Raw genomic sequence first — 14,571 nt, forward strand, 5'->3', positions numbered from 1 at the left:
CACGCTCACAGCAACCTCCAACTCCTGGGCTCAAGTGAGTCTCCTGCCTCAGCCTCCCAAGTAGCTGGGACTACAGGCGCCTGCCACAATGCCTGGCCATTTTTTGGTTGCAGCCATCATTGTTGTTTGGCGGGCCTGGCTGGGGATTCGAACCTGCCACCTTGGGTGTACGTGGCTGGCACCTTAGCAACTTGAGCCACAGGCGCCGAGCCTTTTTCTTTTTTTTTTTTTTTTTGAGACAGAGTCTTACTATGTAAACCAGGCATCATCAATCTACGGCCCATGGGCTACATGTGGGCCTGCCTCGAACATTTATCTGGCCTGTGTGGTGTTTTTGCCACTGCTGCCTGTCCTGCTTAGCAGCTGACTTGTCCCAGGGCCCAGAGTCTGGCCCTCCAACGGTCTGAAGGACAGTGAACTGGCCTCCTGTTTAAAAAGTTTGAGGACCCCTGATGTAAGCCCTCGGTAGAATGCTGTGGCATCACAGCTCACAGCAACCTCAAACTCTTGGGCTTAAGTTATTCTCTTGCCTCAGCCTCCCAAAAGCTGGGACTACAGGTGCCTGCCACAGTGCCTGGCTATTTTCTTATTGTTGTCATTACTGTTTGGCAGGCCTGGGCTAGGTTTGAACCCACCAGCCCCAGTGTATGTGACCAGCACCCTAGCTGCTGAGCTACAGGCACCAAGCCAAGTGTGATTTTTTAAAATGACTCTAGAACACTCCAATTAGACAGTATCACTATACGCTTATCTCCCTGCTCATCTAGTAAGCTGGGCTATGCACCCATGTGTCCCACCCCAACACCCTAAAGCACACTGTCCAGCCCACTCTCCAAATTTGTCTTGTACCACTCTCTGATCTCTGTACTTAAACCCTCCTTTTAGTTCCTCACACATACTACACTCTCGTTAGGAATTACTAAGAATGGAAACCATACAGAAGTAGCAAAAATAAAAAATGACAGATCTTTCTCCTTTTCTTGTTTTTTTTTTTGTTTTTCTTTTTTTTTGAGACAGAGTCTTACTTTGTCACCCTGGGTAGAGTACCATGGTGTCACAGCTCATAGCAACCTTAAACTCTTGGGCTGAAGGGATCTTTTTGCCTCGACCTCCTAAATAGTTGGAACTACAGGGGCTCATCACCACACCCAGCTAATTTTTCTATTTTTAGTAGAGATGGGGTCTTCCTCTTGCTCAGGCTGGTCTTGAACTCAAGCAATCCACCTGCCCTGACCTTCCAGGGTGCTAGGATTTCAGGCATAAGCCACTGCACCCAGCCAAAAAATGACAGATCTTAAGAACCAAAGTCATTCATCATTGCCTAGAAATACTCTTTCTTTCTTTCTTTTTTTTTTTTTGGAGACAGAGTCTCACTATGTCACCCTCAGTAGAGTGTCATAGCGTCACAGCTCACAGTAACCTTAAACTCTTGGACTTAAGTGATTCTCTTAAATCAGCCTCCTGAGTAGCTGAGACTATAGGTGCCCACCACAATGCTCGGCTATATTTTTGGTTGCAGTTGTCGTTGTTTAGCAGGCCTGGGCTGAGTTCGAACCCGCCAGCCTCGGTATATGTGGCTGAAGCCTGTGAGTACTGAACTATGGGCGCCAAGCCAGAAATACTGTTTCATAAACAGCTGATTTGACAATTCCGTATAAATTGTTTCAATAACCTAGAGGAAGATTGCTATGTGTTCTTTGGATCTGTTCCCTTCTATCTGTCAGTCAGCCTCACCTCTGCCCTCCCCCACACCTGTGCCCTACCACCTCCAGCCTGGACTTACCAAGTAGAACACAAAGCTCAGATAAGCCACGCTGACCACAGCAGCCACCACGTATAATGCTATATGCCCTAGGTCCCGAACATAAATCACTACAAAATACATGTTGATGGAGCAGACGATCAAGACCAAGATCCCACCTGCAATCCTCCAGCCTCTGTAAAAGAATGAGCACAGTCACTGAGGGATTGGTCCAACCTGCCACAGACAGAAAAGGAAACTGTTCCTTGAGGGGTAACAGGAAAGGAGTTAGAGGCGCTTCAAGATGAAGTGAAAAATGGTTCTTATTATGTTCCAAATTAGGTCAAATGGGCCCAAGTCAGACAATGACAGGGAGAAAGAGGGGGGAAAATAATCAAAGAATCACTAATATTTAGGACCCTAGAAATACAAGTTATTTTAAATATACATGTACCCTTTAAAGGTATATGTAAAAGGTACTAGCTTATACCTTTCTCTTTAAGATCATTTAACATAGAATTAAAGTACTTGGCTCGGCGCCTATAGCTCAACCGGCTAAGGCGCCAGCCACGTACACCTAAGGTGGCGGGTTCGAATCCCCAGCCCGGACCCGCCAAACAACAATGACAGCTGCAACCAAAAAATAGCCGGGCGTTGTGGCGGGCGTCTGTGGTCCCAGCTACTTGGGAGGCGGAGGCAGGAGACTCGCTTGAGCCCAGGAGTTGGAGGTTGCTATGAGCTGTAATGCCATGGCACTCTGCCCAGGGGGACAGCTTGAGGCTCTGTCTCAAAAAAAAAAAAAAAAAAAAAAAAAAAGAATTAAAGTACTTCACACTTCAGAGTCTGAAGTTGAAGAGTTAGAGCCCCGAGAGCTGAACTCCCCCCGGCCCCTCCCCTTCTTCTTCCTTTACTACTTCCATGGCCTCCATTTTCCAAGCCAAAGAGTAAGCAGCTAGTAATCACCTCTCAAAGCACACAGCTCCCGGCCAGGCATCATTTCTAACTGTTGGATAAAGATACCTTTTCCCACATACCATCATCACTTTTGAGGAACTAGCAGAATACTCACATTCCATTAGCAAAGTCATTCATTACTGGCCTCAAGCTTGTAAATGTGAGGATGGGTATGAGAGCAAAGGGAAGCTGGAAAAGAAAGAAATAAGATTAGGTACTGAGGGTCCTCGTATCATCCCAGAGAACAGTAAGGCTAGTGAAGGGGAAACACGAACCCTGCCTCACTAAATCTCCATGAGAAATAATTATTCCTATCATTCTGACACATCCAAGCGTTTTGTTGGCAATCTGTACAGCCGCATAAACCTAGCATCAATTAAGATCACAAGTGTCTTTGTATCTTTACAAGTATTTGTATGTGACTTGTCTTAACTTCAACAGTGTCCTATACATTCATGTATATTTGCTTGGATTAATGAACTATAATTTTGTGTTCTGCATGTAAGTAAAACACAACACATCTTTTTTTTTTAGACAGAGCCTCAAGTTGTCCCTCTGGGTAGAGTGCTGTGGCATCACTGCTCACAGCAACCTCCAACTCCTGGACTCACGTGAGTCTCTTGCCTTAGCCTCCCAAGTAGCTGGGACCACAGGCACCCGCCACAATGCCCAGCTATTTTTTGGTTGTAGCTGTCATTGTTGTTTTGATGGGCCCAGGCTGAATTCGATCCCGCCACCTTAGGTGTATGTGGCTAGCGCCTTAGCCACTTGAGCCACAGGTGCCGAGCCAACGCAACATATCTTAAGAACCAAAATCACTTATTACTGACTAGAAATACTCTTTCTTTTTTTTGAAACCGAGTCTCACTATGTTGCCCTCAGTAGAATGCTGTGGTATCACAGCTCACAGTAACCTCAAACTCTTGGGTTTAAGTGATTCTCTTGCCTCAGCCTCCCAAGTAGCTAGGACTATAGGTGCCTACCACAACACCCAGCTACTTTTTGGTTGCAATTGTCATTGTTGTTTAGCAGGCTGGGGCCAGGTTTGAACACATTCCATTAGCAAAGTCATTCATTACCAGCCTCAAGCTTGTAAATGTGAGGAAATATAAGTAATGGTCATAATTCCCAGTCAACAAGCTTAAAACTACCAAACCATTTCTAAAAAGGTCTTTAGATGTCAGATTTTCTATACATTTACTACAGATCATGTCTCTTTCTTCCTCTCAGTGTCCCCCAGCACCCAGCACCTGGCTTAGTATGCAAGGGCGGTACATAATGCTGCCAACTAAATGGGATGTGAGTCTCCCCTGCTCCCTCCTCACCTGTAAGCTCTGTAGAACATTTAGGAAATCATTCATCCCCGTTAGATGCTCTACATCTTGGAAGACAGCAACAAGCAGAGTGGGGACAATGGCAATAGAGCGGGTCAGAATCACTCGAGCAAAGCGTGACCATTTTAGGTTCAGGAATCCCTGGAAGAAAATATAGGGGCAGAGTGAATGTCTGGAATAGAAAACAGAGAAAGGTTTGGGGAGGTTCAGGATAGACCTCAGAAGCATGGGGTTAAGAAATGACAGAAGGGATGTGCCATCTCCCTCCATTCTGTGCCATATGTACCTCCATGACAAACTGGCCTGAATAAGTTCCTGTCATGGTGGAGCTCTGTCCTGCAGCCAGGATCCCCACTGCCCAGATGTAGAGTGCCGCCGGCCCAAAGTAACATCCTAGCACAACTCCCTGGGAGAAACAAGGAAGACAGATACGTTTAAGCCAATAAGCTATTTAGACAGCACTCCAAACGACATTCCTCTGTGGCATTTCTCCCACTTCCCTGATACCCACCACATATACCAAGTGCTATGGCTGGCCCTGTCCCAGAAGCTAGGATCAAGTCCCAACCTCATTCTAAGAGCTTTCAATCTAAACCTTACTAGATGCCCCTTCATTCCTCAACCCAGTTCTTTCTCTTTTCCAACCTTCTAAAGCCTTCATTTCTTCCACCTTAAATATTGGGGAAAAAAAGAGAAAATTTTGGCTTAGCACCTGTAAGCTCAGTGAATAGGGTGCCTGCCACATTCACCAAGGCTGGCGGATTCAAGCCCAGCCTGGGCCCACTAAACAACAATGACAGCTGCAACCAAAAAATAGCCAGGCGTTGTGGCAGGCACCTATAGTCCCAACTACTCAGGAAGCTCAGGCCAGAGAATTGCTTAAGCCCAAGAGTTTGAAGTTCCTGCGAGTTGTGACACCATAGCACTCTACTGAAGGCAACATAGTGGGACTCTGTCTCAAAAAACAAACAAATAACAACAACAAAAATTTCCCAAATTATGTTTCTTAACACACTATTGTAGAAAATATAGTAGGAGTGCAGGGAAAGTTCAAATAAACCTGGGAAATGCTGCACACTGTATATCCCGCTCCTGGAGGATCACAATATAACCAGCACAGGGAAGAGACCCCAGTAAAGAACAATCTCCTAGAAACACTTTCTTTAGTCACCCAATTAATATCCTGTAGAACACTATACTACCAACATGAGTTTGAAAAATGCTGGCGTACAACCCATCTTTTCGACTGATCCTCTATTCCCTTCAAGGTAATCCAAAATGCTTGTCTGGCATCTTAACTTCTGAAATAAATGACACCCCCAAAGAGATATGCTGAGATCTGAAGCAACTCCCCGAAAAAGACCAGATAATATGAGAAGAACACTGATTCAGAAGCAAAGATCACAAATCTGAAAGTGCTTACCCCTTTGTAGATATCCACAGCCAGGGTTGAATTATCATTAGGGAAGAGGCCAGCATGGGGACTGCTGCTGTTTTTACAGACTTCAACCTAGAAGCCAAAGCAGTTCAAGAGCAACTTTTGTTTTAGAGGCAAGGACCAGGTAAGAATTCTCCTATAGTTCAAACACAATCCTATGCGAGTTAGGTTGCAGGGAAATCACAGATACAGGCTGTGATGCTGGCAGAGACTGGCAGCAATATAACTTGGAATATTCCTCCATCATCTATCTACATCCCCAAGTCATGAACTCTTTACTGAGCTGAGAGTGTGTGTGGTAATACATAAACACTGGGGCATTTTAAATGACAGGAGAGACTCTTAAGAAGGCTTCAAAGGTGAGTGAGAAGGCGGTGCATATGGCTCAGTGGATAAGGTGCTGGCCTCATATACCGAGGGTGGTGGGTTCAAACCCAGCCCCAAACTGCAACAACAATGAAAAAAATAGCTGGGGATTGTGGCAGGTGTCTGTAGTCCCAGCTACTTGGGAGGCTGAGGCAAGAGAATTGCTTGAGCCCAGGAGAATGAGGTTGCTGTGAGCTGGGTGACACCACAGCACTCTACCAAGGGGTATAAAATGAGACTCTGTCTCTATTAAAAAACAAAACAAAACAAACAAAGGTGAGAGAGCACCAGACAAGAGAGACATTGGTCAAAGCAGACAGGAGTCAGAGGTCCCAGGGATGGGAAAAAAGTGGTGATCAAAACCACAGGCAATTAGAAATCAAAAGGATACAGAAATCAAAATGACAAAATGGCCTAGCTGCAATGGCTCATGCCTGTAATTCCTGAACTTTGGAAGGGTAAGGCAGAAGTAATACTTGAGGCCAGGAATGTGAGGTTGTAGTGAGCTATGATTGTGCCACTGCACTCTAGCATGGACAACGAAGCAAGACTGTCTCTAGGCTCAGCACTCATAGCACAGTGATAATGGTGCCAGCCACATACACCGAAGGCGGTGGTTTCAACCCAGCCTGGGCCAGCTAAACAACAATGACAACTGCAACAAAAAATAGCCAGGTGTTGTGGCAGGTGCCTGTAGTCCCAGGTACTTGGGAGATTGAGGCAAGAGAATTGCTTAAGCCCAAGAGTTGGAGGTTGCTGTGAGCTGTGACACCATGACACTCTATGAAGGGTGACATAGTGAGACTCTGTCTCAAAAAAAAAAAACAAAACAAAAGAGACTCTGTCTCTATAAAAAACAAAACCAAGTCTGTCTTAGTCACAGTTTCTGTTTTCTGTTTGTTGACTCCTCCCAATCAAATATCAAAGCTGACAAAAATGGGTCTAGACTAGGTGAGTCCTAAGACTGCAGCTGGACTGCATGGTGACATTAGAGGGCAGCAGTGAGTCTCCCTGAGCTCCATGTCACTGTATTCTCCTACCCCATTCCTGTCTCTACTTCACCTCCACTTTCATGACCACCCAGGATTCTGGAGTACTTACCACCTGCTCGTTGGTTTTCTCAAAAAATGCTTCGGCAAAGACTGAGACAACAAAGACGTTGATGATGAAGGAAACAAAGAGAGCAATGCAGGATTCAATGAAAAAGTACTTATTGGCTTCTCGAACTTCCCGCTTATTGCTCCGGTTTACCTGTCTAGACTAGAGAGATAACAGCAGTCATTACTTGTTGACCCGTTGGACCAAGTTTCCTTATAGCATTTCAGGACCCTACAGTCAGCTGAGAGATCCAGAGGGCAAACAACTGACCAGATGAAATGTGAGAGATCCAAGACTCACCTCCAGCTGACTTCACTGAGTGATTGCGAACTTCATGCCCTTTAAAGGCATTGCACATCCCCACATGGGGACCAGGGACTAAGTGACTATGGTGACTCAGTTATCGTGGCTGGAAGGGCCATCGACCCACAAAAACTATCTGATTTCAGTGCAAAGGTGTGTAGGGCTGTATAACTCTGATTACAGAAGTTTCCAAGATCTCCTAGTAAATTATTGTGTAAGACTGACTAATAAAAGCCTGGTTGGACTCTTGTACTCCTGATCTCCAGAAGGCCACTAGGCTTTTGAAATTTAAACACAAGAAGCTACATGAAATCTCAGGCATTTTAGGAACTTCAGTCCCAGCTGCTCTGTGGGGCCAGTAACCTGTGTCAATTTGGTGACAAAAACAGAGTCCAAGTCCAGGCATGCAGAGTCTATAAAATGTTCAGCTTGGAAAACAATATGCTCCTTCAGAGCTCTAACAATTGCAAACTAATTTTGTGTCCCTTGCAGTTAAAGGAAAGGATCCCATTAACTACCCAGAGGACCAGGGAGGTAAGAGCCTTGCTCACCTTGACTAAGGCAGAATGCAGGTACATGTTGTGCGGCATGATGACAGCTCCCACGATGCCCACAGCCTGCTGGACCTGTGAGGTCTGGCAGCCTGAACAGGATGGCACGAACATGCCCTGGAGGACCTGGCTCTGGTTGGGTTTCACTGTAACATACTACATGCCAACATACAACTATTAGCTTTCCCTGGAACTCAATACTAGGAATACTCAGCATCCTTTACTCTTTACAACTACCTAGGATAATGAGGAATACAGAATCAAAGAACCAAGGAACACAAGGGACTTACTGCCAGGGGTCAAAGGATTCAAAACTGAAGTACTGAGATACTTTATATCATATTTTTGATAAATAAAACAGATGTGTATACAATGTAATTAATATTCAAAAGAAATAAAATGGCTAAGGCTCTTACTGTCATTAGCTTCACAGTTATGAAGACACAAGAATACAGAATGAATTCTTGCTTATCTATACTTATTCTGTTCACTTATGTTTATCCACAAATCATTTGGTGAGGCTGGGCATGGTGGTTCACACCTGTTATCCTAGTACTCTGGGAGGCTAACTTGAGCTCAGGAGATTGAGTCCCCTCACAAGAGTGAGACTCCATTTCTACTGAAAATAGAAAAACTAGCTGTGTGTGGTAGCCCACACCTGTAGTCTCACCTACTCAGGAGGCTGAGATAAGAGGATTGCTTGAGCCTAAGAATCTGAGGTTGCTGTGAGGTATGATGATGCCACAGCACTCTACCCAGGGTGACAGAGTGAGACTCTATCTCAAAAGAAAAAAAAAAAAATTTGCCCAGCACGGTGGCTGACACTTGTAATCCTGGCACTCTGGGAGGCCGAGATGGATAGATTGCCTGACCTCATGAGTTAGGGGCCAGCCTGAACAATAGCGAGACCCTATATCTAAAAATAGCTGGGCACTGTGGTGGCGCCTATAGTCCCAGGAGCCTCAGGAGGCAGAGGCAAGATACTTGCTTGAGCCCAGGAATTTGAGGTTGCTGTGAGATGTGATACTACGACACTCTACAAAAGGCAACAAAGTGAGACTGTGTCTCAAAAACAAAACAAAACAAGAATAAACAAACCATAAAAAAAAAAAATCACTTGATATTTTCTCCTAATGTGTAGTAAGTCTCATTTATTCATAAAAAGTTTTCATACACACTTTCCTCTGGTTTAGCTTTTTTTTTTTTTTGAGACAGAATTTTACTATGTCGCCCTCAGTAGAGTACCGTGGGGTCACAGCTCACAGCAACCTAAAACTCTTGGGTTTAAGCAATTTTCTTGCTTCAGCCTCCCAAGTAGCTGGGACTACAGACACCCACCACAATGCCCAGCTATTTTTGTTGTTGTTGCAGTTGTCATTGTGTTTTAGCTGGCCTGGGCCAAGTTCAAACCCTCCAGCCTTGGTGTGTGTGGCTGGTGCCCTACCCACTAAGCTACGGGCGCCACCAGGTTTAACATCTCCATTTCTCTTGGAAGGCTTTGGCCAACATGCATAATCTACTCATAGATTAGGTTTTGGGTTTTTTTTTAAGTTTCAGCCAGGCCAGTAAGCAGAAATCAGCTATAACAATTGGACAAAGTTGTTATACAATTGGCTTGGCGTCTGTGGCTCAAGTGGCTAAGGCGCCAGCCATGTACACCTAGGGTGGCAGGTTCGAATCCAGCCCAGGCCCGCCAATCAGCAATGATGGCTGCAAGCAAAAAATAGCCGGGCGTTGTGGCGGGTGCCTGTGGTCCCAGCTACTTGGGAGGCTGAGGCAGGAGACTCACTTGAGCCCAGGAGTTGGAGGTTGCTATGAGCTATGATGCCATGGCACTCTACCCAGGAGGATAGCTTGAGGCTCTGTCTCAAAAAAAAAAAAAAATTTGGACAAAGAAAGGTACTAATACTGTAAATAATGGTACTGATTCCCATGAGTCCCTGGGTTGGGGTGCAAACCAGGAAATATCCGGTATACCCCCAGTTCATCAACTTTTTTTTTTTTTGAGACAGAGTCTCACTCAGTTGCCCTGGGTAGAGTGCCATGGTGTCATCACAGGCCACCACAACTTCAAACTCTTGGGCTCACAGGGTCCTCTTGCTTCAGCCTCCTGAGTAGGTGGAACTACAGGCATCAGCTACGATGCCCAGCTACTTTTTTCTATCTTTAGCAGAGATGGAGTCTCGCTCTCAACTCCTGAGCTCAAGTGATCTTCCCATCTCAGCTTCCCAGAGTGTCAGGATCATAGGCATGAGCCACGATGCCCGGCTCAAAGTCTAGTTGGGTTTTTTTTTTTTTTTTTTTTGAGACAGCATCTCACTCAGCTACCCCTGGTGTTGAGTGACATGGCATCATAGTTCACGGCAATCTCAAATTCTTGGCCTCAGCCTCTTAAGTAGATGGAACTACAGGTGACTGTCACAAAGCCTGGCCAGTTTTTCTACTTCTAGTACAGACAACATCTCGCTCTTGCTCAGACTGGTTTGCAACTCCTGAGTTCAACCAATCTATCTGCCTCGCCCTCCCAGTTTTAGGATTATACCTATGAGCCACTGCACCTGGCCGAAGTCTAGTTATTTTTAACTTAGGAATCCCCACAGGCCTTTCTGCACACTAATCATTGCTATAAATTATACTTCTTCAAAATTGGCCCAGGACTAAATTGGCTTTCTGTGATACATGGAATACAATTAATAAAAGACTAAAAAAGCCACACATTTTAAAAAGTGAATGAAAACCTGTAACACTTGCCTCATATCCAAATGTGAGGGCCATAACAGTGATGAGAAAGCCAAAAAATGCTTCTAGCTTCCGCAAGCCTGAAGAAAAAAATGTAGCAGTGAGCTCACAGAAGGCAGACTTCCCTATCAGCTGCAGGATGGAAAGCAGCTCCTTTAAATGACCCCTTCATTCCCACTCTCCTTACCATATTTGTCCAAAAAGAGAAATACAAAGGTATCTGCAATGGTGATGAGGACTCCACCCCACAGAGGAACCCTAGGTCAGAGGTAAGAAATAGAGATCAATGCAAAGGAAGGAAACATTGAGAAACACTTTCTTCCCAGCAACTGTCTAGATAGAGAATACATGATAAAGCTAGGACTTACGGGAAGAGGAATGGTGGCAGGAAGCCAGACTTTGGATAATTTAGGGTACAGCACCAACTTGATTACATTCATTACAATTTCTATGAGAGTCTACTATGTCAGATATTTAGGATACAAAGTATGAGGTCTTACTTTGTATGGACCTAAGTGGAAAAGTATGGGGTCTTACCCTCAAGGAGCTCACTAGCTGATAGGATACACCAACAAACAAATCATTATAATACAAAATGCCACACATTCTACAACACAATATGCACAATGTGCCATGTGAATGAAAGATGCAGAGCCTGCATCTTCTGAGGGAGAGGAAGGTAGCTCCAGGAAGGTTCCATAGAAGAAATAACTGAATTGAATCTTGAAAATTAGAAATGAATCACGTTGTTTTCACTTTTGCTTTGCACTCCACTGAACCATTGATTTCTTTCTAAAGGAAAATCCTCTTACCTTCCCATAGACAGAAGATTGATGGCAATGGCTGAGCCAATGACTTCTTGCATATCTGAGCCAATAATAGCCAACTCCACCATCAGCCATAGGATGATTCGTGGGACCTAAACATCAAACAGTAGAAAGATGTGGGTTTTTTTCCCCCCTTTAGAGACAGGTTCTCAGTCTGTTGCCCAGGCTGGAGTGCAATGGCATAATCACAACTCACTGCAGCCTCAAACTCCTGGGCTCAAGCCATCCTCCTACCTCAGCCTTCCAAATAGCTAGAACTACAGGCAAGTACCACCACACCTTGATAATTTTTTTACATTTTTTTGTAGTCACGGGGCCTTGCTATGTTGTCCAGGCTGGTCTCAAACTCCTGGCCTCAAGCAATCTTCCCCCTTGGCTTCCCAAAGCTCTGGGATTATAGGTGTGAGTCATTGCACCTAGCAAGATGTGGTTCTGAGTAATCATTTCAGGAACCTCTTTAGTATTTTGAAATTCATATTTTAGGATTGACCCCTAAACAGTTCTTTGTAAGTCTCAAGACAGAGATGAGGTACAAGAACTTGGGTTGACTCAGCCCACCACTGCACTGTGACTTCCAGCTGGAGAAGGAAAGTGGGCTTCCACATAATGGAGTCCATGGACCTAGGTCAGGGTGACAACTGATCTTACTTTTTTCTTTCCTTTCCACTCAAGAGAGGAACGCAACTTCCATTCATTAATTTCTACTTAGTTTCCTGCCTAAAAACAATCCTATAAGTTTTGAGGAGAATAAGGATTCTAAAATGGTCAAAATAGGGAAGAAGAGTGACTAGGAAATGACTGTAGAAGAAAACATCTCTCTTGACCATCACTGAGGAGACAAAACAACATGAAAATGTTGGGGTCACCTCTGATGTAATAATAATAATACACAAGTAAGTGAAAAAGAACAGACATGCAAAAGACTCAGGGTAAAATGGTTGGAAATGGGTGGCCTGAAGGTAGAAAACTAATCTGGACAAACATGTAGTTGCAACACAAATTTAGTTATGCTGGTCACTGAAGTCAGAAAAAACACCCCTGGGGCCGGGCGAGGTGATATAGGCCTGTAATCCTAGCCCTCTGGGAGGCTGAGGCAGGTGGATCACTTGAGCTCAGGAGGTTGAGACCAGTCTGAACAAGAGCAAGACCCTGTCTCTAAAAACAGCTGGGTGGCTCAGTGCCAGTAGCTACGGCTAGGGGGCCAGCCACATACACAAGAGCTGACAGGTTTGAACCCAGCCCAGGCCTGCCAAACAACAATGACAACTACAACCAAAAAATAGCTGGGCTTGGGTGGTGCCTGTGACTCAGTGAGTAGGGCACCAGCCCCATATATGGAGGGTGGTGGGTTCCAATCCAACCCCAGCCAAACTGCAACAAAAAAATCGTCTGGTGTTGTGGTGGGCACCTGTGGTCCCAGATACTCGGGAAGCTGAGGCAAGAGAATCACCTAAGCCCAAGAGCTAGAGGTTGTTGTGAGCTGTGATGCCATAGCACTCTACCAAGGGCGCAAAGTGAGACTGTCTCTAAAAAAAAAAAAAAAATAGCCAGGCGTTGTGGTGGGTGCCTGTACTCCTAGCTACTTGGGAGGGTGAGACAAGAGAATCGCTTGAGCCCCAGAGTTTGAGGTTGCTGTGAGCTGTGACACCATAGCACTCTATTGCAGGTGACATAGTGAGACTCTGTCTGAAAAAAATAAATACATAAACAAAATAAAATAAAATAATAAAAATAGCTGGGTGTTGTGGCAGGTGCCTGTAGTCCCAGCTACTCAGGCTAAGGCAAGAGAATTACTTAAGACCAAGAGTTTGAGGCTGCTATGAGCTGTGATGCCAGGGCACTCTACTGAGGGTGACAAAGGGAGACACTGTCTCAAAAAAAAAAAGAAAAAGGAAAAAAACACCTTTGGATAGTCACTATCCAAAAAATATCTTGTGGGGCCTGGGCGTGGTAGCTCACACCTGTAATCCCAATCCTCGAGGCAGGAGGATTGCCTGAGTTCACAGATTCAAGACCAGCCTGAGCCAGAGCAAGACCTCATCTCTAAAAATAGCTGGGTGTTGGGGTGGGCACCTGTAGTAACAGCTACTTGGGAGGCTGAGGCAAGAGAATCACTTGAGCCCAAGAGTTTGAGGTTGCTGTAAGCTATGATGCCACGGCACTCCACTGAGGGTGACAAAGTGAGAATCTATCTCAAAAAAAAAAAGAAAAGAAAAAAGTCTCATCACAAAAAAGTGACTATTAACATATATAAAGAAAGAGAAGCTAGAGGAAATTATAAATTGCCAAGGTTTTTTTGAAAAGTAGATAAAGATACTTTCTGCTCAAAGCCAGGAAAGAAGATTAAATATTGAGAACAAATCAGAGGTTGATCAGTATCTTATCTAAAGATGAAACTAGATTAAAAATGTCTTCCAGGCTTAGTGCCTGTGGCTCAAGTGGCTAAGGCGCCAGGCACATACTCCTGAGCTGGCGGCTTCGAATCCAGCGCAGGCCTGCCAAACAACAATGACAGCTATAACCAAAAAATAGCTGAGTGTTGTGGCAAGTGCCTACAGTCCCAGCTACTTGGGAGGTAGAGGCAGGAGAATCACTTGAGTTCAGGAGTTGGAGGTTGCTGTGAGCTGTGATGCTACGGCATTCAACACAGGGTGACAGCTTGAGATGCTGTCTCAAAATAAATAAATAAATAAAATAAAAATGTTTTCCAGGCTTGGCACCTGTAGCTCAGTGGTTAGGGCACTGGCCACATACACTGAGGCAGGTGGGCTGGAACCTGGCCTGGGCCTGCTAAACAACAATGACAACTGCAACAAAAAACAGCCGGGCGCTATGGCAGGTACCTGTAGTTCCAGCTACTTGGGAGGCAAAAGAATCGCTTAAGCCCAAGAGTTAGACGTTGATGTCAGCTGTGATGCCACAACACTCTACCAAGGGCTACAAAATAAGACTCTTGTCTCAAAAAAAAAAAACAAAAAAAGTCTTCCAGATGTAGGGTTTATTGCTACCTTAGGTAACATTAAGAAAGGCCCAAAATGGGCTCGGCGCCTATAGCTCAACCGGCTGAGGCGCCAGCCACGTACACCTAAGGTGGCGGGTTCAAATCCCCAGCCCGGACCCGCCAAATAACAATGACGGCTGCAACCAAAAAATAGCCGGGCGTTGTGGCAGGCACCTGTGGTCCCAGCTACTTGGGAGGTGGAGACAGGAGACTCGCTTG

The 14,571-nt window shown here is 45.1% G+C and overlaps 1 protein-coding gene across 4 annotated transcripts in view; it reads right to left on the reverse strand.

The window, feature by feature from the left end:
• SLC11A2 (solute carrier family 11 member 2) overlaps positions 1-14,571 on the reverse strand; it is a 47,370-nt gene that overhangs the window by 10,070 nt on the left and 22,729 nt on the right. For all 4 annotated transcript variants that reach the window (XM_023513596.1, XM_012805643.2, XM_023513597.1 and 1 more), the window contains exons 6-15: positions 11,337-11,443; positions 10,712-10,782; positions 10,537-10,604; positions 7,786-7,941; positions 6,935-7,093; positions 5,453-5,539; positions 4,316-4,435; positions 4,021-4,170; positions 2,811-2,884; positions 1,784-1,937 (exon numbers count right to left, since the gene is read on the reverse strand). In XM_023513596.1, coding sequence (XP_023369364.1) covers positions 1,784-1,937; positions 2,811-2,884; positions 4,021-4,170; positions 4,316-4,435; positions 5,453-5,539; positions 6,935-7,093; positions 7,786-7,941; positions 10,537-10,604; positions 10,712-10,782; positions 11,337-11,443 — 1,146 coding nt within the window. The remainder of the gene's footprint in view (positions 1-1,783; positions 1,938-2,810; positions 2,885-4,020; positions 4,171-4,315; positions 4,436-5,452; positions 5,540-6,934; positions 7,094-7,785; positions 7,942-10,536; positions 10,605-10,711; positions 10,783-11,336; positions 11,444-14,571) is intronic.

This window comes from Otolemur garnettii, unplaced genomic scaffold, assembly GCF_000181295.1.
Source record: "Otolemur garnettii isolate 467f Iridium unplaced genomic scaffold, OtoGar3 scaffold00043, whole genome shotgun sequence".
In the NCBI taxonomy this organism is placed as follows: domain Eukaryota; kingdom Metazoa; phylum Chordata; class Mammalia; order Primates; family Galagidae; genus Otolemur; species Otolemur garnettii.